Source organism: Hyaena hyaena, unplaced genomic scaffold, assembly GCF_003009895.1.
Source record: "Hyaena hyaena isolate Hyena2069 unplaced genomic scaffold, ASM300989v1 scaffold_2181, whole genome shotgun sequence".
NCBI classification, from domain to species: domain Eukaryota; kingdom Metazoa; phylum Chordata; class Mammalia; order Carnivora; family Hyaenidae; genus Hyaena; species Hyaena hyaena.
Window position 1 is genome coordinate 7,720 of NW_024082807.1, and position 24,845 is coordinate 32,564.

The 24,845-nt window shown below is 37.4% G+C and overlaps 1 protein-coding gene across 1 annotated transcript in view; it reads left to right on the forward strand.

Annotated features, from left to right (window-relative positions):
- Positions 1–24,845, forward strand: part of LOC120227315 (coiled-coil domain-containing protein 7-like) — a gene marked incomplete at its 3' end in the record, with an annotated part of 81,041 nt that overhangs the window by 7,561 nt on the left and 48,635 nt on the right. The window contains exons 2-3 of the mRNA XM_039225458.1: positions 23,157–23,267; positions 24,389–24,499. Coding sequence (XP_039081389.1) covers positions 23,168–23,267; positions 24,389–24,499 — 211 coding nt within the window. The remainder of the gene's footprint in view (positions 1–23,156; positions 23,268–24,388; positions 24,500–24,845) is intronic.

Consider the following 24,845-nt stretch of genomic DNA (forward strand, 5'->3'; position numbering starts at 1 on the left):
TCATTTGCAACTATCTTTTCCCATTCCGTTGGTTGCCTATTAATTTTCTGGGTTGTTTCCTTGGCTGTGCAGAAGCTTTTAATCTTTATGAGGTCCCAACAGTTTATTTTTGCTCTTGATTCCCTTGCTTTTGGGGATGTGTCAAGTAAGAAGTTGCTGCGGTGGAGGTCAAGGAGGTTGTTTCCTGCTTTCTCCTCTAGGTTAAACCACATCTTCTTGATCCATTCATCTGTTGATGGACACTTAGGCTCTTTCCATGTTTTAGCTATTGTGGAGAGTGCTGCTATGAACATCCAATGTATTTATTTAAATTCAAGGTAGTTAACACAGTGTAGTATTGGTTTCAGAAGTAGATCCTAGTGACTCCTCACTTCCTATGATACCCAATGCTCCTTCCAACAAGTACTCTCTTTAATGCCCATGACCCATTTAACCCATCCTCCCACCCACCACCCCTCCAGCAACCCTCGATTTGGTCTCTGTATCTAAGAATCTCTTATTTTTATCTTATTTTTCCTTCCCTTCCTCGATGTTCATCTGTTGTGTTTCTTAAATTCCACATATTAGTGTTATTGTTTGATATTTGTCTTTCTTTGTCTGACTAATTTTGCCTAGCATAATACACTCTAGTTCCATCCACATTTTTGCAAATGGCAAGATTTCGTTCTTTTTGATTGCCTGGTAATATTCCATTATATATTATATGTATATAATATTCCATTATTCCATCCATATATATATTCATGAATGGATAAAGAAGATTTGGTGTGCGTGTGTGTGTATATATATATATATATATATATCAAATTATGGAAGGAACACACACACACACACACACACACACACACACACATATATATGCACCCATTGATGGACATTTGGGTTCTTTCCATAATTTGACTACTGTTTGATAGCACTGCTGTAAAATCGTGGTGCATTTGCCCCCTTTGAATTAACATTTTGTATCCTTTGAATAAATTCCAAGTAGTGTAATTGCTGGGCTATAGGGTAGTTCTCTTTTTAATTTTTTTGAGGAACCTTTAAACTGTTTTCTAGAGTGGCTGCACCAGTTTGCATTCCTACCAACAATGCAAAAGGGTTCCCCTTCCTCTGTGTCTTTGCCAATATCTATTGTTTCCCGAGTTCTTAATTTTAGCCATTCTGACAGGTTTGAGGTTGTACTTCATTGTAGTTTTGATTTGTAATTCCCTGATTATGAGTGATGTTGAGCATCTTTTTATGTATCTGTTAGCCATCTGGATGTCTTCTTTGTAAAAGTGTCTATTCATGCCTTTTGCCCATTTCTTAACTGGGTTATTTGGTTTTTTGTGTGTTGAATTTGATAAGTTCTTTATAGACTACACTTTGCATACTAAATCTTTATCTGATAGGTCATTTGCAATAGCTTGTCCCATTCTGTTGGTTGCCTTTCAGATTTGTTGATTGTTTCCTTTACTGTGCAGAAGCCCTATCTTGATAAGGTACCAATAGTTCATTTTTACTTTTGTTTCCCTTGCTTCTGGAGACATGTCTGATAAGATGTTGCTGCGGTCAAGGTCAAAGTGGTTGCTACCTGTTTTCTCCTGTAGGATTTTTATGGTTTCCTCTCTCACATTTAAGTCTTTCATCCATTTTGAATCCATTTTGAATTATTTTTGTTATAGTGTAAGAAATTTGTCCCATTTATTCTTTTGCAGGATGCTGTCTGATTTTTCCAGTACCATTTGGTGAAGATACTGTCTTTTTTCCATTGGATATTCTTTCCTGCTTTGTAAAAGATTAGTTGGCCATACATTTATAGGTCCATTTGTTGGTTTTATATCTTGTTCCATTGATCTATGTGTCTGTTTTTGTGCCAGTACCATAGTGTATTGATGATACAGCTTTGTGATACAATTGAAGTCAGGAATTGTGATGCCTCCAGCTTTGGTTTTCTTTTTCAGAATTACTTGGGCTATGCAGGGTCTCTTTTGGTTCTATACAAATTTTAGAATTGTTTATTCTAGCTCTGTGAAGAATGCTGTCATTACCTTTTCCTTCTTTTTTTTTTCTTTTTTTCTTTTAATTTATTGTCAAGTTTGTTTCCATATAACACCCAATGCTCATCCCGACAAGTGCCCTCCTCCATGCCCATCACCACCCTTCACCTCTCCTCCACCCCCATCAGCCCTCAGTTTGTTCTCAGCATTCAAGAATCTCTCATGGTTTACCTCTCTCCCTCTCCCCAACTATTTTTCCCCTTCTTCTCCCTCATGGTCCTCCATTAGCTTCCTCCTAATCCACCTATATGTGCAAACATATGGGATCTGTCTTCCTCTGCCTGACTTATTTCGCTCAGCATAACACCCTCTAGTTCCATCCATGTTGCTACACATGGCCAGATTTCATTCTTTCTCATTGCCATGTAAAATTCCATTGTATAGATAAACCACATCTTTTTGATCCATTCGTCAGTTGATGGACCCTTAGGCTCTTTCCATGTTTTAGCTATTGTTGAGAGTGCTGCTATGAACATTGAGGTATGTGTGCTCCTATGCATCAGCATTTCTGTATCCCTTGGGTAAATTGTTAGCAGTGCTATTTCTGGGTCATAGAGGCGTTCTCTTGTTAATTTTTTGAGGAACCTCCATACTGTTTTCCAGAGGGGTTGCACCAGTTTACATTCCCACCGACAGTGTAGGAGGGTGCCCGTTTATCCACATCCTCACCAGCATCTAGAGTCTCCTGATTTGTTCATTTTAGCCACTCTGACTGGCATGAGGTGGCATCTCAGCGTGGTTTTGATTTGTATTTCCCTGATGAGGAGGGATGCTGAGCATCGTTTCATGTGTCTGTTGGCCATCTTTGGAGAAATGTCTATTCATGTCTTCTGCCCATTTCTTCACTGGATTATTTGTTTTTCGGGTGTGGAGTTTGGTGAGTTCCTTATAGATTTTGGATACTAGCCCTTTATCTGATATGTTATTTGCAACTATCTTCCCATTCCGTCAGTTGCCTATTAGTTTTATTGATTGTTTCCTTTGCCGTGCAGAAGCTTTTTATCTTGAGATCAATGCTGTCATTACTTTGATAGGAATTACATCGAATGTGTATATTGTTTTGGATAGTATAAACATTTTAACAGTGTTTGTTCTTCCAATCCATGAGCATGGAATATTTTTCCATTTATTGGTGTCTTCTTCAATTTCTTTCATAAGCTTTTTATAGTTTTCACTGTACAGATATTTTACCTCTTGGTTAGGTTTATTCCTAGGTATCTTACAGTTTTTGGTGCAGTTGCAAATGGGATTGATTCCTTGATTTCTCTTTTTGGTGCTTCATTATCAGTATATACAAATGTAACTGATTTCTGTACATTGATTTTATATCCTGTGACTTTGCTGAATTCATTTATCAGTTCTAGCAGTTTCTTAGTGGAGTCTTTGCAGTTTTCCATTTAGAGCATCATGTCATCTGAGAAGAGTGAAAGTCTGACTTCTTACTTGCCAATTTGTGCCTTTTATTTCTTCTTGTGGTCTGATTACTGAGGCTAGGACTTCCAATAGTATGTTGAACAACAGTGGTGAGAGTGGTCATCCCTTTTGTGTTACTGACCTCAGGGGGAAAGCTCTCAGTTTTTCACCATTGAGGATGGTATTTGCTGTGGATCTTTTGTATATGGCTTTATGATGTTGAGGTATGTTCCCTCTATCCCTGCTTTCTTGAGGGTTTTTTTTTATCAAGAAAGGATGCTGTATTTTGTCAAATGCTTTTTCTGCATCTATTGAGTGGATCATATATTTCTTATCCTTTCTTTTGTTAATGTAGTGTATCATGTTGATTGATTTGTGAATATTCAACCAGTCCTACAGCACAGTTATCTAGCATTATGGGTAATTTACTTATAACTTTATAAAAATGAAAAATAATGCTGATTCACTCTTGTTATAAATTTCAAATCTAGGGGTTTCACAATATATCTCTTTTTTATTTAGTCAACTAAATGCTTCTCTATGTAGTTCGGGATGAAGTACCAGAAGAAAATCACTTGCCCAAGTATCAAGACTCAATGTCAGAATCAGAAATTGAAGTGGAGAAACAAAGAAATCATAAAGGAGAAAGACTTAATGCTTATAGCTTGGGGCCTAGAGTACACTTTGAATTCTGTGTCTTCTTCTCTCTCTTGTACTGTGCTCTCTCTCTCTCTCTCCCTCTCCCTCCCTCTCTCTCAACAATAAATAAATAGGGGTGCCTGGGTGGTTCAGTCAGTTACGCATCCAACTTCGGCTCAGGTCATGATCTTACAGTTTGTGAATTTGAGCTCCACATTGGGCTCTGCACTGAATCCAGAGCCTGGAGCCTGCTTCACAGTCCTCTCTCTCTGCCCCTCCCCTGCCCACTCTCTCTTTCTCTCTCTCTCTGAAAACAAAAAACATTAAAAATATTAAAAGCATTAAAATAGATAGATAGATGATAGATAGATAGATAGATAGATAGATAGATAGATAGATAAAGGTTTTTAAAAAGACTAGTCCTCCCTCTGGAGCAGGACATTTAGAAGTCCTGACCTATTCATTAGTTACAGATATTGGAGCAATTTGGTAGTCATGTGAAAAACATTAATAGTATATTGCAACTCATTCCGTATAAGGTTAAATTGACCCTGATTGTTTGCATGAAGCAGGATACAACAGAGACGATTGGAAATGTCAGTTGTCAGTTCTTTCAGTTTGGAAGAGATTGTATGATAGTTACAATCCCAGTGCCCAGGGCTGTACTATAGTATTGACCTGCCAAAATTAATTGAGTCACTATGCACCCAAGGCTATGTGAAAGGGCAACTTAGTTATTAAAATTAGAAATAGTTTTATGGAGAATTTTTGCTTCATTGGACTCAGGAATGAGACTATTTCCTTGTCTTCCCATAAGTTTATTTTCAGAGACACAGGTGCTAGGTGATATTTAGTTTGGAAGTTTGCAGTCTTCTACATGCCCCACTCAAATGGCCCTAAATATAGTAGTTCCTATCAGGGCATGGGGCTAAATGTGAATGAGGTGGCACATAGAAAATACTTTTGTAGTATTATAAATTTTTAGTAATGGGTGCTATAAAAATGCAGTTTTATGGCAAACTGAAAGGATACATTGATAGCAGTGTTTGACCAAGGGTCACCTTGGTGATGGCTTCGGATGATAAATCAGAGAATATTATCTTTTTCCCTTAGTTCCTGGTTTCAGGTTATGGAGGTCATGGTCATCTTCACAACAGTATCCTAATGGCCCTAGAAATGCAGTTTTCCCCCAGCCCCCTTTAGAATTCTGACCTTGGCATACATCCTCAGATCACCAATGGTGACATAAGAATCTTGACCCAACACTTGCCTAATTTTTTTTTTTTTTTGAAAGCTAAGAGGTCTGAGTAAAAGTGATGCATAGTTCTTTGATTCTTCTCAATATCACTTGGAGAAGCAAAGGGAAGAGCACTTGTATTAGTCAAGGGTCATCACAATTTGGACTTTAGTGGTGATGTGCATTGGAACCCATGGCCTACTACCTGGTTTAGAAATCCTCTGTGGAGAGTTCATTACTGTTTTCCTTGAGACCCCATTATTGAATAACTAGACCTAGGGATTTCTTTAGGAAAATCCCTTATCAGATTGTTCAGGAGTGGGTACCCAATTTCCATTTTTAGGTCTCTCTGTTCACTGGCCCAACGGTAATATCTTGTTGGTAGCTACTTTTTCCGTGCTTGAAAACCTGCCAGTTAAGATCTGGATTGTGCCATGAACCAACTGACATTGCCTTGTAAGGAAGTTTAATTGAGGTAGGTAACCAGTGAAGATGGCCTGGACCAAAGTAGAAATTGCAATCTGGTTGAAAATCATATTATTACTATTCTTACTCTGTCTACACTAGATACCACCAGGGAGCCTCACAAAGCCATTAGAGCCTCTGTAAGAAATGATTCAAATATGTTTTTTAGTGGCAGCAAACTAATAATGGTAGGTCAAAATAGTACCCAGCTAAGGAAATAGAATGGTGTCAGATGTTCCTGTCTTTCACCCTCCCTTTCCTCTAACTTTTTGGGCAATATGGGCACTGTTGTGAAGGCTCTCTGAAGAAGAGATTCTACAATATCAAGCTCTACGGTGTGACCTTCTCCCACATGAAGTTTAACAAGATTTACCTTCTTCTTCATGAATGCAAACTACCCAAATCTCCACATCTCTTTAAGTTGCTGAGCAAAGTAATCCTCAGTACTCTACATTCTTTTTCATTAAAATATGAGTCTCTGTAACTCGGTTGTCCACTATATCTAGAGACATGCTAGAGCTAACAGTCACTGAATATAACTCAGCGTGCAGGGTCTCTAACTTTTTCTGACCCATATGTAGCCACAGAAATTCTTCTCTAGTTTCCTCAGAGCCTATCTGCTGTGTCTCATTTGAATCATTGGGCATCTTGGTAGTCGAATCAGAGGCTAAATAAAAAAAACCAGTTGTTCCCCTAAAGAACTGAAAAGCTTATGTGAACAATACAATAGCACTCTACAGAGTCCCATGGTATCTTCTTGTAATTTCCAGGACACATTTGCCTAACTGGGATAGTGCCCCATGGCTCTCTTACAAATAATCCAATAGTACCCTTCCCCTTATCATGTCCTTTAGACTCATTGAGCCTCCTAAAGTGTTCCTTCCAGGAAGGTATTGTGCTTCACTGACCACACGTTCATTGTGGTAATTTTCTGGACAGAGATGCAGTTTTTGATTTGACCTATTAAGATAACAAGCCAAACTTAGAGTAACAATTAACCTTTATTGACTTACTACCACAGTATAGGCTATAGTCTAGACAACGGAGAGCACCAGCTCCACTAACGTTCTGTTTTACAACAGGGAAGAGCACCAGACAAGGATCAAATACATAAGTACATACTAAGGTGGGGGATGATATCACAGCTGAAGAAACCCCAAACTAATGACTCCTACCATTTTATGGATCCTGGGGCTGGAGTGGCTGGAGCTCTGAACAATAGCAACACATTTACTCATTTGCTCAGTCTTATAATGCTTTTCAAATGGTCTCAGGATTGCTTAGCACATACCAATGGAAAAATAAATCAACCAAATATTTCATGGATTTGTTTGTGGTCAACTTTCCCCTCCCTATCCTAAATCTCATGTCCAAGAGTAAGGGTTTATGTTAAATATTGTATTGATGAGTTACTCCTTTTATTTTTCCTTCAGCAGCTTAATTTAACTAACTGCTTTCAGTTTCCATTCCACATTCTTTTTTTTAAATTTTAAATGTTTTATTTATTTTTGAGACAGAGAGACAGAGCATAAGTGGGGGAGAGGCAGAGAAAGAGAGAGAGAGAGAGAGAGAGAGAGAATCTGAAGCAGGCTCCAGGGTCTGCGTTGTCAGCATGGAGCCTGATATGGGGCTCAAACCCATGAACTGTGAGATCATGACCTGAGCCGAAGTCAGATGCTTAACCAGCTGAGCTACCCAGGTGCCCCTCCATTCCATCTTCTTGTCCTTATTGATTTAATTTTGTGTTGAAATGTATAGAACATTAAACCTACTTCAAAAGTTAAAAATATACAAAAGGTATGCTTAAAGGAATGCCATTTCTTTCTCAGTCTTCCCCTCCCATTTTGTAGGTATCTAATTACGTTGTTTTCAGATATATTTACTATGTTTCCTTCTTTCATACCCAAAGGTAACATATAAGTTTTCCCCTTTTCAGTTTTTTTAAATATAACATTATTCCTATTAATTCACAAGTCAGTATAGAGATGTTTCATTCATATTATAGCTGTATGTACACTTGTTTGTACCACATAATTTACAGTTATTTATACATTAGTTAGAGTGTAGTGTATATCCTAGTTTAATCAATCTGCTTGTAAATTTGTGTGGATGTGAATATTTGCAGTTTACAAGTGTACATATTCATTTTCCTTTAGTTATATGAATATGTATTAACTTAAAGTATACATAACCCAATAAAATTAGAGACTGTATATAGTATAATATTATGTTAAAAACATTATCATAGAGACGTTAGTGATACAGCTTCAACACACATCCATTAAAAGTTTTCTCACAATTTTCATGTCACATCTGATCTTATGGTAATTTGCTTATGATGTTATTAAAATGAGAAGCCTTTGCTCTATGTTTGTTATAAATTTTAAATCTAGAGGTCTTACTGTAGATCTATTTTTTTCTATTAAGGGACTAAATTAATTTCTCTATGTAGTTAATGATGATGTACCAGACAAAAGTTTTATGCTTAAGAGTCAAAATTCGGTGTCAAAACTTCAAATGCAAGTATAGAAACAAATAACTTTGTTTAAATAATTATAGATTATAATAATTATAAAAGTATAATAATTATAGATAACTTTAAATAAAAAAATGTTTATTTATTTTTGAGAGAGCACAAGATGGGGAGGGTCATAGAGAGGAGACAGAGTATCTGAAGCAGGCTCTTCGCTGACAGCAGCCAGCCTAAAGTGGATCCTGAACCCATGAACTGTGAGGTTATGACCCAAGCTGAAGTTAGATGCTCAATTGACTCAGCCACCAAGGTGCCCTATAACTTCAAAATGTTTTAAATTAATCTCATCAGATCTTTTATTTCTTTACTTCATTAATATGTATTTGAGCATGTAATCTATAGAAAATTTATACTTTGATCTAAAATGTGAATATCACAAAACAAAAACCATTTAACACCTGTTTGGAATGTATAATCATAATATGATTTCATGTCATGCCCTTGAGCTCAGTGTCTGCTAAAGCCCAATAATTAGTCAGTAGTATCTCAAAGGGTGTTTACTTTCAATCAGCTACAGGATATTGGGTCCAGAAGCTCAATGGGCACCTCTGACATGTTTCAATTGGCAAACAGAGGCTGCTGAAACCTGTAACTCAAAAAAAAAAATGAATTAGAAGGAGTAAGGAGAAGGATGGCCTATGTGGCCAATTGAGGAATCTTAAGGGCATGTTGTCATGTTCCACTCAGTGTAGAGGACTGCTTGGTAATCTAATTTATGGGTGTCACCATCAAGATAGCCATGTAGGGAATGTGTGACCACCATTAGCTGAAGAGTCCCACTGGGTATCTTTTGTATTTATTGGAGCTAAGAGCCTGAGCATGACTAAAACTTGGCAGGTGCTTCCTCTGGAGTAAGATGCACTGTCCATTCTAGTTCATTTGCAGAAATTTTCCATGGGTTATAGGTCCTTCTGCTTTGTTTGTAGTAATGGCCCAGGCATGTTGCTCCATGTGGTCAACGTGATGTGCAGCCCTTGTTGGATTATGCCCTTGCCTGGGCCAGCTAAGAAGATGTCATCAATATAGTAGAAGGGCAGTGCTCCGTCTAAGAATAGGACTTTTTATAGCTCATGGCCTTTTGGGATGATCTTAAAGATGATTTGCAACCCATTACACATAAGACAAAGCTGATCCTGACAATCTGTGTGGATAGGGACAATAAAAAGGACACTAGCAATAAGAAATAAGAAATACCTCATACCTTTTTCCTTCAGCTTGGGCATTAGCCTCTATGGCAGTTATAATGTCAGGTAGTGTCAGTGCCAAAGGCTGTACTACACAGTTGAGCCACCAATAATTGACTATTTTCATGCACCCAAGGCCTTTTACAAAAGCCAGATGGTGAATCTTGGCTTCCTTATGCACAACAATAAAAGCACTTATTTCTTTTTATCCCTAAGACAATTGATATTGTTTCTGAGACAAAAGCACTCCATGCTGGTAGTCTGGTAAGTTTACAGTCTTCTATATGCCCCATTAAAATGATCCTAACAGCCGCAATTCCCTTCAAGTTTTAGTGTGAATGTATTCGAGGATGCACATAAACAATACAACATATCTATAACAATAATCCATTCAGGGGTGGGCACCATCACAATGGTGATATGTAGTACCCCTAAAGGATCCACTCCTATAGTCAAGTCTGGGTGAGGGTCTTGGTGGTGGTGGCTTCAGACAGAAAACCAGTGAGTGTTATCAATTTTCCCCTCATTTTTATGCCAGGGAGTCTGGGGGTTATAGTCACCTACTTGTGCACCACTATCCAAAAGCCCCAAGAAGTGTAATTCTCCCGCATGTCTACTTTGAACCTTGACTTTGGCATCTGGCCTCCATTTCTCACTGTGGACAAAATGATATTGTCATTTCATAGCCTTTTTTAAGCCAAAACGTTTGGGTAAAAAAAGATAGGGCTCTTTGATTCATTTTATAATTCACTGGGAGGATACTTATATTAGCAGAGGGACCGTCACTGGGCAGTCTCTAGGGAGGCTGTTGTTCGTCTATTATTAGAACACTACTTGACCAAGAGTTTCCTAGTGGAGAGTCCATTTATCTTTTCTTTTGACTCCCATTGTTTAGTAACCAGACCCAGAGATCTCTGGGAAAGCTCTTACCCAAATCTTTTAGGAGTATATACCTGATTATCCATTTCTATGTCAACTCTATCTGATGGTCTCTCCTTGTTATTTTGGCAGTAGTTGCTTTTTCCCTGTCCAAGAATTTGTCATTTGTGATCTGTATTATGTCACTGACTAATTGACCTGACCTTATTAGGAGGTTTAATTGAGCATGACAACCAGCAGGGGTGGCATTAATGAACCTAGAGTCTTATTAACTATCATCCACTACTCTTACTCTCATTGTAGAACTAAGGGACTGCCAGTAGTTTGCAGAGCTGCTAGTGCCTCTGCAGGCATGATCCAAATGTGTATCTTAGTCATAGGAATCCATCATGAGTGGAACAAAGCTGCCAGAGCCCAAACAGCTCCCAGCTGAGGAAGAAGAACAACTTGTGTCAGTCTCCTTTATCAAGTTTTCTGTGGTAAGACTATTCTGAAGGAGGCTACTATAGTGGTGAACCCAACAGAATACCTCTGTCCCTAAGTTTAAGAAGATTGCCTTCTTGGGGCACCTGGGTGGCTCAGTCAATTAAGCATCTGATTCTTGATTTGACTCAGGTCATGATCTCATGGTTTGTGAATTTGAGCTTTATGTCAGGCTTTGCACTAACAGCACAGAACTTGCTTGGGATTATCTATCTCCCTTTCTCTCTTTCTCTCTGCCCCTCCCCTGCCTGTGTTCTCTCTCGCTCTCTAGCTCTCTCAAAATAATTAAAAATAAATTAAAACTTTTAAAATATGTGAAAATATTTAGTCCTATCATCAAAAGACAATAGGATTAGCCAAGGACTTGATTCCCTAGATTTCCCAGAGCCCCTCTGTTGAATCTCTTTTGGCCATGGAGTCTGGGGCTGAAGTAAAGCACTACTATTACCTCTCAAACAAAAAAATTTTCTATAACCAAACTACTAGTACTGTCCAAGAGTGCCCCATAGCATTCCTGAGATAGCACTTCTTGAGATTCATTGATATGGCTGGCAAAATACTTTGTTGGACCCTCAGACTCTAGAAAATAATCAGCTGATACTCTCCAAGAAACCTCATAGACCCCTCTAACATCTCTCAAAAATGTCCTGGAAGATCTTCATGCTATTTACTTTTCCAGAAAGACATTGTGCTTAATTGAGCCACCCTACTTGTCATCATTTGTCATCAAGAGAGAGCTACCAGGTGTGAAGGAAGTCACTTAAAACAACAAGCCAAACTGAAAGTAAAAATTAAGCCTTTATTCACTTATTATAAAATATAAGCAGGAGCCTAAACATAAAAGGGCACTGGCTTCTCTAGTGTGTCATCCAATGTTTCATTTCCCCATGAAATGATATCAAGCAAGGGTAGGATGTATTAACTTAGATGGGAGGGGAATATATTACTATATGTACAGTTATTTGCATCACATTATATTCCCTATATACCATATATACTATATATTCATACACATACATATATACACACGATAATGAATCATAATTGGTACTATATGATTTTTCCAGTTTAATGAGAAATAATTGACATACATCATTGTATAAGTTTAAAGGATACAGCATAATGGTTTAACTTGCATATATTGTAGAAGATACTACTGTTCATGGTATATACATTAGTGTATTCAACAAATCTCCTGTTTTAACACTTAGATTGTTCTGAATATTTTGCATTACAAATAAGGCTATATTAACTAATCTTGTGCATATGCATTTTTATTAGTTGGTGTCTAAATATGTATTAACCTAAAGTAGAAATGACCTAAGAAAATTAGAGTCTAATATAAATATACTTGGTGCCTGGAATATTTATAAAATAAAGAAACATCCTCAATACACATCCATTAAAAATGTTCTCAGAATTTTCACATTAGATCTAGTATTAAGACTATTTGTGACTTTATAAAAATGAGAGAAAATGTTACTGAATTTGAAATCTAGAGATTTTACAGTAGATCTATTTCCTATTAATTTCTCTCTTTATGTAGCTCTTAATGAAGTGCCAGATGAAAATCTTAAACTTAAACATCAAAACTCAGTGTTAAAACCCCAAGTACAATTTAAAAAAAAACAAAAAAAATTCCATGGAGGAAAGAATCAATAGTGTGTATAATAATGACAAGTAACTTTATATTGTCAAAAAATGTTTTAATATTTATTTATTTTTGAGAGAGAGGCAGAGAGCAAGCGATCGAGGAGCAGAAAGAGGGGGAGACATAGAATCCGAGGCAGGTTCCAGGCTCCAAGCTATCAGCACAGAGCCTGATGCAGAGCCTGATGTGGGGCTCAAACTCACAAACCTCAAGATCATGACCTGAGCTTAACCAACTGAGCCTTTCAGTGCTCCTGTATTGTTTTGAATTAAATACATGATCACTTTCTTTGGTTTGTGAATATGCATTTGAGCATGTCTTTTATAGAAACTTTAAACTTTGCCTAAAGTGTGACTACTCTAACATAAGGAACAAAAGGAAATATGTTTTGGTTGGAATTTCTTATCAGAAGATTATTACATGACCAAAGTCATGTTCTCAGTTTTCACCAAACCAATAATTGTCTCATAAAGGATGTGCACTTTTTTGGCAGATTGCAGACCCAAAGCCCAAGGGGTGCCTATAACCTGTGTGACTTCTTCCATAGGCTCCAACAGACAAAACTAGATGTTGTTAAGATCTATAACTGAAACATCAAGTGGAAATTCAGAGGGGTCCAGAACATGGGAAGCAAAGATGGTCAGTTGAAGGATCTCCAGGGAGTCTTGTCCAGTAGAGTCCCAGCCAAAGGTAGCAATCTTTATGGTAACCTGATAGATGGGGACTCTCTTATCTCTGTGGGAGTGTAGCAGTATCTGCTCACATTGTTTTTTATTTGTGGGGGACACGGTAAACCAAAAGCATAACAATTGGCTTCTCTGAGATGCCCAGAAATTTTACATTAGTTTTAGGTCCTTGTACTTTGTTGGTAATAATGGCCTTCTGAGACGATTTGATCAATAGATTGGAAAGCTAGTACTCCCTCCAGAAGTGGGACTTTTTCCAGGATCTGACTCAAGCATTGATTACAGATAGTTGGGGAATTTAGGGAGTGCTGTGGAAGGACATTTGTGGTATAATGCAATCCATTCTGTATACAAAACTAATCCTGATCATCTGCATGGAAAGGGAATGCTGAAAGGGGGATTTGTAATTTTAATTATAGTTCACTAAGTCCCTTTACTTTGGGCAGTAGCCTCTATAACTGTCGCAATGTCAGGTACAACTGGTGCCAAAGGCAGCACTGACACTTTGCCTAGCCCCAATCAATTTAAAGTCTTGACTTCAGAGGTCTTGCACCTAGGCCAAGTGGAACCATTGAATAGAGAAATGATTTACAGATATTGTTGGCTTTTTAAAGTTTAACAATGAGGGCAATTATCCCTTTTTAGGCTTCTCTTGGCTTTTGCATTGTGTTTAGCAGACAGTAGTCCTAGGTGCCAGTAGTTTGGTAGGTTATTATCTTCCATAAACCCCACTAAAATAACCTATCTTCAGAAAATCTGATCAGAGGTTAGGGGTATATGCAAGTGCTGGTTGGTATAGAAAGTATCAATAATTTTTTAGGCAGTAGAAGCCATAATAATGGGGGTGGCCCAAAGTATTCATCCATACTTGGGTCTAGAAAAGAGGCCTGGTGTTGGTGGCCTCACATCATTCCGAATTATCCACTTCATCCTCATCCTTGTGTCAGCAATTGTGGGGTTACAGTTATTTGTTCAACAGGATCCAAAAGGCCCAATAAGTTTAATTTTTTACCACCTCTACTTTAAACTCTGACCTTAGCATATATCCTCAGTTCCTCACTAGAAACATAATGGCCTTGAGTATATCTAACTTCTGGTCATGTTCATTTCTGAAGCTTAGAGGTCTGGGTAAAAGTAGGAAGGGTTTGTATTGATGGACCCTACAAAGTGTCACCCTTGCTAAGTTTTAAAAGATTATCTCCTTTCTCAAGGAAGCAAACTACCCAAGTCTCAAGATTCATTGGGATGTTTGGAGGGAATAGCACTTGTATTAGTCATAGTAGCCATTCCTATGTGGATCCTAGTGCCTGATGGGAACCTCGTGGCTCACAACCTAGCCATGAGTTGTTGGTAGAGAGCCTACCAAATTGTTTCTTTGAGAGACTCCATTGTTTGGCAACTATATTCAAAGATCACATCTATAAGGCCATTGCCTGGATTATTCATCAGAGTTGCTATTTTCATGACATTCTCTCCATTGGTTAGTGTTTTTTCTCTAGGCAATAAACACTTTTACCATGTCCTGAAATGTGTCAGTTAAGCTATGGATTGTGTTGTGGGTGGGTTAAAATCATCTTATGAGGAGGTTTGATTGAGCTTGATACTCAACGTGACCAACACAAGTGAATCTAGAAATCTCATTCTAGTCAGCAGTCTTGTCATCTGTTATTCTCACTTACCCATTGTAAGTTCTCTTGTCAAAATAGGCATTCTGTTGGGTAGGGTACTAATAAAAAATAGTGGCCTTCCTGGTAACCCAAGATGGATACCATATAGATCCCTGCTTGGAAAATGTTAATAAACCAGTAGCTAAGTAGTTCCAATATCACTGTGACCCTTTGTATTTATTGAGATATAGTGGGACAAACGCTTGGCAATTGCCTTTTCTGGAATAAGATATGGTGCCTCTTTCCAGATAATATCCTAGATTTTAAGTCTTTCTATCCTGTTTGTAGTAATGGCCTAGCTGTGTTGCTACATGTGGGTCAGCAAGGTAGCAGTCATTTTATGTTGCCCTTGTCTGGACCCACCAGGAAAATGTCATCATAAACATAGAGGAAATTCATGCTCCTTCTAGGACTGGGATTTTTTGATAGGTTATGCTCTGTCCATTGATGATAGATATCAGGGGAATTTAGATAGACTTATGGATTTTGGTTATACATTGTGATTCATTCCATGGAACTGTCAAATGATTCTGATCATCTACATGGATGGTGAGGCTGAAAAGGGAGTTTGAGAAGTCAATTATTGTACACTGATTTCCTTTAGCTTGGGCAATACCCTCTGTTTGACAGCCCCATAATCAAGTACTTATTAGTGCCCAGGGCTGTAATATGCCACTGAGCCACAATCAATAGACTCTCTGTGTACCTGGGACCATGTACACAGGTCAGAAGGAACTACTGAATGGAGAATTATTCTCACAGAAAACTTTGGGTTTATGAAGCTCAGCAATGAGGGTACTTATATCTTTTCTCCCCTAGTTAATTGATTTTTGGGGGTAGACACTAGCACTCTAGAGTGCCCAGCACTCCACACAGAATGGGTTCATGGTCCCCATATGCCCCATAAAATGACTCTAACTGCAGCTGTTTTCTTGAGGGCTTGGGAGTAAATGCAAGCAGAGATACACTTAGACAAAAGGTCTATATCAATATATATTCATTAGTGGAGGTCATAACAATCAATATCTGTAATGGTCCAATGTGACCCACACATAGTTGTTTCTGGTAAAGGTGCTGGTGGTTTTGAACTCAAACACCAAAACAGAAAGTGTTCTTTGTTTCTCCTTTGTATTAGATTCCTAGGGCTTCCATAACCAGGTACCACAAACTGGGTAACTTAAACAACAGAAATTTATTGTCTTAAAGTTCTAGAGGTTGGAATTCTGATATCAAGGTGTCAGCAGTGATGGTCCCATCTGAGGGATTGTTACTGAAAGCCTGTTTAATGTTTTCGTTCTAAGCTGTTGGTAGTTTGCTGGTAATATTTGGTGTTCCTTGCCTTATAGATGCTCAAATTTCTGCTTTCATCCTCACATCGTGTTCTCCCCATGTGCATGTCTCTTGTCCAAATACTCTGTTTTGATGACAGCATTCATATTGGATCAATGATCTCAATTTAACTTTATTATTTCTATAAAGACCTTATTTCCAAATGAGGTCATATTATGAGTTGCTTGTAGATAAGAATTCTACATATTTTTGGTGTTGGAGGAGGACACTTCAATCTATAACAATCTGTTCTCTGGCCTCTAAATATTCATGTCCTTCCCAAATGCAAAATACACTCACCTCATTCCTAGGTCCCCAGTTCTAAATCCAGCATCTTACCTAAATATCATCAACTGAAAGTCTCAAATCTCATCATCTAAGTCATCCAAACAGTTATGGGTAATATTCAGAGTATGTTTAATCCTGAGGCAAAATTCTCCATCTGAGAACCTGTGAAACTAAACATCAAGTTATATTCTCCCAAAACACAATAGTGGGACAGGCATAGAACAGGCATTTATATCCCCAAAGGAAGAAATTGGAAGGAAAAAAGAGGTCATAGGTCGTAAGCAAGTTTTCAAATCTTGATAATTTGATTAGGTTAGATTTCAAGACTGGAGAATAATTCCTATTAGTTTCATGCACTATTCTCTTAGCAACCTGGGGTTTGGCCCTACTTTAGCTATGGGTGACAGCCCCACTCCTTGGAACAGAAGATACAACAGCCTAACCTTTTGGCCTTTGCCTTCTGGGCCTCTGGTAGCAGTGTTAGCTCCAGTGGCATTTGAACTACTCTCTGGAGTTATTCTTCCCTTTTCTTGTAGAATAGCATATTTCATCATAGAATAGCTTTATCTATTCACTTTTGTCTCTAAAAAGTCTTACAGAAGTCTGACAGCCTTCCTTTATTTTATTCTATCCCTGTACCCTTTGGTCCAGGTTTGCAGTGTTTCTGCTGAAATGGTTGATTAGATTCACAACTTACATCCAAAATTTCTTTATAAAAACAGTTGTCTTGCCACAAATTTGGGTTTTGACTTAAAAGCATGCTTTCTTTCTTTTTCCTTTAAATATGAATAGGCTAAGAATTTTCTAAATCTTCATGTTCTGTTTTTTTTTTAATACTTTCTTCAATTTATCTCTTTCCTTTGGCATTTTACTATAACAACAAAGAGAAACCAAGCTGTGCCTTAAATACATTGCTTAGAAAACTCCTGAACTAAATACCCATGTTTATTGCTTACAAGTTCTACTTTCTATCCACAAGAACACAGTTCAGTCAAGTTCTCTGCTACTTTGTAAGAGGGTTACCTCTCCTCCACTTTTCAACTACATGTTCTTTATTTTCATCTGAGGTCTAACCAGAAGAAATTTGGGGGAGCCCAATGCTGTTTTTTAAAGAGACTGTCAGAGGAGTTAAGATGGTGTAGAAGTAGGGGGAGCCTAGAGCTTCATGGTCCCTCAAACACAGCTGTTTTGAGATCAGATAACTTGGAATACCCAGGAAATCCATCTGCATACTGGCAGAAGGATCTCCAAGTTTGGAGGGAGACAGCATGGCAGGTGAGAGGCTTATGTTAACAAGCAAATCAAATCACACCTAGTTAAAAGTCAAAACACTCACCACTGGAAGCAGGGAGGAGTTCTGAAGAGGACTTACCTGCGGGTTAGAGTAGCCAAAACACAACAGCAGAGTGCACACAGAATACAGCAGAAGCACCCCCTAAAGTGCCAGGCCCTGGACAGTGTATGACCCCTTTTTACTATAACATTACTCTCAGGTGTAGGAAATATAGCAAGGTTTCAAAACACACAAAAGGCAGAAACTTGGCTTTATCAATTCATTTTTGTCTCTAAAAAGTCTTACAGAAGTCTGACAGCCTTCCTTTATTTTATTCTATCCCTGTTCCCAAAATGACCAGACAGAGGAATTTTTCCCAAAAGAAACGTCAAGAAGAAATCAAAGGCAAGGATTTGCTCAAAACAGAAATAAGCAATATATCTGAAAACTAATTTATGACCGCAGTCATAAGAATACTATCTGGGCTTGAAAAAAGCACAGAAGATTCCAGAGGAACCCCATTGCAGAGGTCAAAGACCTAAAAACCAGTCAGGTGAAATAAAACTTGCTATAACTAAGATGAAAAACCAATTGGATACAATCCAATGAGGATAGAAGAAGCAGAAGAGAGACTAGGTGATATAGAAGGTAAAATTATGGAAGATAATGAAGCTAAAAAGAAGAGGGAAATAAGACTTTCATTTATTAGAGCATGAGAGGAGAATTGGGGAACTCAGTGATTACATGAAATGAAACAATATTTGTATCATAGGAGCTCCATAAGCAGAAAAGCAAGAAAAGATTGCAGAAGGTTTACTTGAACAAATTATAGCTGGGGACTTCTCTAATCTGGGGAAGAAAACAGGCATTCAGTTCCAAGAGACACAGATAACTCCCCTCAAATGAACAAAAACAGGTCAACACCAAGACTTATAGTGAAGTTTGTAAAATACAAAGAAGAAGAGAAAATCCTGAAAGCACCTAGGGACAAACTGTCCTTAACCAACAAGGGTAGACACATAAGGTTAGCAGCAGATATGTCTACTGAAACTTGGCAGCCCAGAAGGGAGTGGCAGGAAATATTCAATGTGCTGAATGGGAAACATGCAGCTAAGAATAATTTATCCAGCAAGGCTGTCATTCAGAATAGAAGGAGAGATAAAGAGTTTCCCAAACAAACAAAAATTAAAGGAGTTCTTGACCACTAAACCAGCCCTGCAAGAAATATTAAGGGGGCTATTTGAGTGGATGGGGGGGAAAAGATCAAAGCAACAAAGATTACAAAGGATCAGAGAACATCACCAGAATCACCAACTCTACAGGTAATATGATGACATGAAATTCATATCTTTCAATTATGACTTTGAATGTAAATGGACTAAATGCTCCAATCAAAAGACACGGGGTAGCAGAATGAGTAAATAAATAATATCTATCTATATGTTGCCTACAAGAGACTCATTTCAGACCTGAAGACATGCAGATTGAAAGTGAGGGGATGGAGAACTATGTTATGTAATGGACATCAAAAGAAAGGTGGAGTAGTTATATGAAGCAAACTAGATTTTAAAACAAAGACTGTAACAAGAGATGAATGAGGGAATTATAATTAAGGGGTCTATCCACCAAGAAGATCAAAGAAAAGTAAATGTTTACACCCCCAAATTAGGAGTACCCAAATATATAATAACAAACATAAAGGGATTTAACACCCCAGTTGCAACAATGGACAGATCACCTGAGCAGAAAATCAACAAGGAAACTATGGCTTTGAATGACACGCTGCATCAGACAGACTTAACAGATATATTCAGAACTCTACCTCCTAAAGCAGTAGAATACACATTCTTCTCGAGTACACATGGAACATTTTCTAGAATGTTCTCCATATTGGGTCACGAATCAGCCCTCAACAGGCACAAAGAGATCAGGATCATACGAGGCATATTTTCATATCACAACACTATGAAACTTGAAGTCAACCACAAGAAAAAAATTGGAAAGCCCAAAAATACATGAAGGTTAAGGAATATTCTAATAAAAAATGAATTGGATAACAGGAAATTAAAGAAAAAGTTAAAAAAAGTACATAGAAACAAATGAAAGAGAAAACACGACAGTCCAAACCCTTTGGGATGCAGCAAAGGCAGTCCTAAAAGGAAAGTATATTGCAATTCAGGCCTATCTCAAGAAGCAGTAGAGATCCCAAATACACAATCTAATCAGACACCTAAAGGAGCTAGAAAAGGAAGGCCAAATAAAGCTAAAGTCAGCAGAAGAGTAAAATAATAAAAATTAGAGCAGAAATGTGATATAGAAGCAACAACGACAGCAACGACAAAACGCAGAACAGATCAATGAAACTAAGAGCTGGTTTATTGAAAGAAGAAAATTGATAAATACTTAGCCACATTATCAGAGAGAGAGAAAGAGAGAGAGAAAAGGGACCCAAACAGATAAAATCACAAATCAAAGAGGAAAGATTACAACCAACACTACAGAAATACAAACAATTATAAGAAAATACTATGAAAATTTTATGCCCACAAACTGCAATCTGGAAGAAATGGACAAATTCCTAGAAACGTACAAACCACCAAAACTGAAACAGGAAGAAATAGAAAATTTGAACAGACCCATAACAAGCAAAGAGATTGAATCAGTAATCAAAAATCTCCAGACAACAACAACAAAAAAATTTCCGAACAAACAAAGAGTCCTGGGTCAGATGACCTCCCAGGGGAATTCTACCAGAATAGTTATTACCTATTTTTTCAAACTGTTAAGAAAACTGAAATGGAAGAAAAGCTTCCAAACCATTCTATGAAGCCAGAATTACCTTGATTCTAAAACCAGAGACCCTAATAAAAAGAATTAGAGACCAATATCCCTGATGAACCTGGATGCAGAAATTCTCAATGAGATACTAGCAAATCATATTCAACAACATCTTGAAAAATTATTCACCATAATCAAGCAGTACTTATTCCTGGGCTGCAGGGCTCATTCAATATTCACAAATCAAGCAACATGATGCACTACATTAATAAAAGAAGGACAAGAAACATATGATCTTGTCAATATGCAGAAAAAGCATTTGACAAAATACAGAATCCACTATTGATAAAACCCTTAACAGAGTAGGGGAGAATGGAGCATAACATCATAAAGGTCGTATATGAAAGACCCACAACTAATATTATCCTCAGTGGAGAAAACCGGAGAGACTGTCCCCTATGTTCCGGAACAAGAAAAAGTTGCCCACTCTCACCATTACTATTTTATATAGAATTAGTAGTCTTAGCCCCAGCAGACTAATACTAATTCTAATTACATTAGTAATTAGAATACATTACTAATACATTAATTCAACAAAGACTCAAGATGTGCAGAAATATGTTGCATTTCTATATACCAATAATGAACCAGAGAAGAAATCAAGGAATCAATCTCATATATAATTGCACCAAAAATGATAAGGTACCTAGAAATAAACATAACTAAAGAGGTAAAAGAGCTGTACTTTGAAAACTATAGAAAACTTGTGAAAGAAACTGAAGAGGACACAAAGAAATGGAAAAGCATTGCATGGATTGGAAGAACAAATATTATTAAAATGTATATCCTGCCCAAAGGAATCCATAATTTAATGCAATCTCTATCAAAATAACACCACTATCCTTCACAGAGCTAGAAAAAAAAACCCCAAAATTTTATGGAACCATAAAATATCCCAAATAGCCAAAGCAATCTTGATAAAGATTAACAAAACTAGAGGCATCATGATTCTGGATTTCAAGCTATATTACAAAGCTGTAATCATCAAGACAGTATGGTACTGGCAAAAATAGGCACATAGAATGGAATAGAAAACTCAGAAATAGACCCACAACTATATGGTCAACTAATCTTCAAAAAAGCAGGAAAGAATATCCAATGGAAAAAAAGACAGTATCTTTAATAAACAGTGTTGGGAAAACTAGAAAGCAACATGCAAAAGAATGAAACTGGACCAATTTCTTAAACCAACACAAAAATAAATGCTAAATGAATGAAAGACCTGAATGTGAGACCCTCAAAATCATAGAGGAGAACACTGGCAATAACCTCTGACCTCATCTGGAGCAACCTCTTTCTAGACTGGTCAGCCAAAGCAACGGAAATGAAAGCAATCATGAACTACTAGAACTTCATCAAGATAAAAATCTTCTGCACAGTAAAGGAAACAGTCAAAAAACTGAAAGGCAACCAACAGAATGGGAGAAGAAATTTGCAAATGACATATCAGATAAAGGGTTAGTACCCAAAATCTATAAGGAACTCACCAAACTCCACACCCAAGAAACAAATAATCCAGTGAAGAAATGGGCAGAAGACATGAACAGACACGTCTCCAAAGAGGACATCCAGATGGCCAACAGACACATGAAACGATGCTCAGCATCCCTCCTCATCAGGGAAATACAAATCAAAACCACGCTGAGATGCCACCTCATGCCAGTCAGAGTGGCTAAAATGAACAAATCAGGAGACTCTAGATGCTGGTGAGGATGTGGAGAAACGGGCACCCTCCTACACTGTTAGTGGGAATGTAAACTGGTGCATACCGCCTGGAAAACAGTATTGAGGTTCCTCATAAAATTATGAGTAGAACTCCCCTATGACCCAGCAGTAGCACTGCTAGGAATTTACCCAAGGGATACAGGAGTGCTGATGCATAGGGGCACATGTACCCCAATGTTCATAGCAGCATTGTCAACAATAGCCAAAACAATGAAAAAAACCTGAGTGTCCATCAACTGATGAATGGATCAAGAAGATTTGATATATTTATACAATGGAATACTACATGGCAATGAAAAAGAATGAAATCTGACCATTTGTAGCAACGTGGATGGAACTTGAAGTAATGCTGAGCGAAATAAGTCAGGCAGAGAAGGATAGATCCCATATGTTTGCACATATAGGTGGATTAGGAGGAAGCTAACAGAGGACCATGGGGGAGAAGAAGGGGAAAATTAGTTGGGGAGAGGGAGGGAGGCAAACCATGAGACTCTTGAATGCTGAGAACAAACTGAGGGCTGGTGGGGGTGGGGGAGAGGGGAAGGATGGTGATGGGCATGGAGGAGGGTACTTGTTGGGATGAGCACTGGTTGTTATATGGGAACAAACTTGACAATAAACTATTTAAGAAAAAAAGAATATCTAGGACATAATGAAACTGTTTAAGTATCCATTAAAATTTTTCTTATTTTCATGTCAGATCTAACATTAGGACAATTTATTTATAGCTATAAAAATGAGAGAAATTGCTACTTTACTCTGGTTATGGAGTTTTCATAGTAGATCTGTTTTTCTATTTAGTGAACTAAATGCATCTCTTTATTTAGCTCACTTTGGAATGCCAGATGAAAATCTAATGCTTGTGAATCAAGATTCAGTGCCAAGACCCCAAGAGCAAGTAGAGAAACAAACAACCTTCAGACAGGAAAGGCACCATTGTAAGTATAATACTTATGGATAAGTTTAAATTATTTTAAGCCCATCAGAAGATTGTTTTCTTTGGTTCAGGAGTACACGTTTGAGCATATATTTTATAGAAATTTTATATTCTGTCCTAAATTATGAATATGCAAAGATAATTAGAAAATAATGCAAAAGTATTAATACCTTCAGCTTGGAATTTTGAACCATAAAATTATTTCACTGGCATAGGACATGCATTCAGTATCCCCCAAGGCACAATAACTGTCCAGTAATAATTCAAAGTATCTTTCAGCTGAATCTGTGACATTACAGCTTCTCGGAGATTAGGACAGTTGTTCATTCTGACCAGTGTCATTCTGGTCAGAGGGTCCAATTGAGAAAAGTGAGAGGTTTAATTGGGCCACACTATTTGTCATCATTTGTCACTGAGAGAGAGCTGCTAGCTATGAAGTGGGTTAATTCAGACAATAAACTAATTTGAAGGTAACAATTAAACCTTTATCCACTTGCTGTGATAGTATAAGCAAGAGTCTAAATATAATAGGTCACTAGCCCACCAGTATTTCAACCAATGTTTCATTTTCCCACAAAATGACATCAGACAAGCATCAGATGTATCAGTGCAGATGGGTAAAGAATGTCTACTGTGTCTTACACATACATACACACATACATACATACATATACATATGTACAATTATCTGCCATTGTAGTAATACTCATATTATACCAGTTCTGTAGTTGAGATATATGTGTCAATTTATTTTACCAATCTCCTATGCTTTACCATTTAGATGGTTTTAAGTAGTTTGGAATTATAAACAAGGCTGTAATGAATAATCTTGTGCATTTGAGTTTTTATTACTTTTTTGTGTGTATTAGCCTAAATATAAATCACCCATGAAACCTGAAGACCAACAGAAAATATATTTGTTACTTAGGCTTATTTATGAAATAATGAGACAGTTTTGAAATCACTTATTTTCATAACAGTTCTAGCATTATAATAATTCACTTATGACTTTATAAAAATGATAGAAAATGCTACTGTACATTTGTTATAAATTTGAAATCTAGGGATTTCACAGTAGATCTGTTTTTCCATTTCATGGACTAAATCTATCTCTTTATATAGCTCATTTTGGCATACCAGATGTAAATCTTCTGTTTGTGAATCAAGATTCAGGAGCAAAATCCCAAGTGCAAGTAAAGAAACAAATAACTTACAGAGAGGAAAGACGCAGAAGTAAGTATAGTAATTATAGGAAACTTTAAATTATTTTAAATTAAACTCATCAGAAGATTTCACAAATCTGTTTTTTGAGGATATATTTTACAGAAAGCTTAAAGATCTTAGTCAGATCTAACGTGTGAAAATCCTGGGGCACCTGGGTAGCTCAGTCAGTTGTGTCAGCTCAGGTCATGATCTCACGGTTTGTCTGAGCCCCGCATCATACTCTGTGCTGACAGTTCAGAGCCTGGAGCCTGTTTCAGATTCTGCGTCTCCCTTTGTCTCTCTCTGCCCATCTCCCAGCCTGTGCTCACTCTCTCTCTCAAAAATAAATAATATTAGAAAAATAAATAAAATGTAT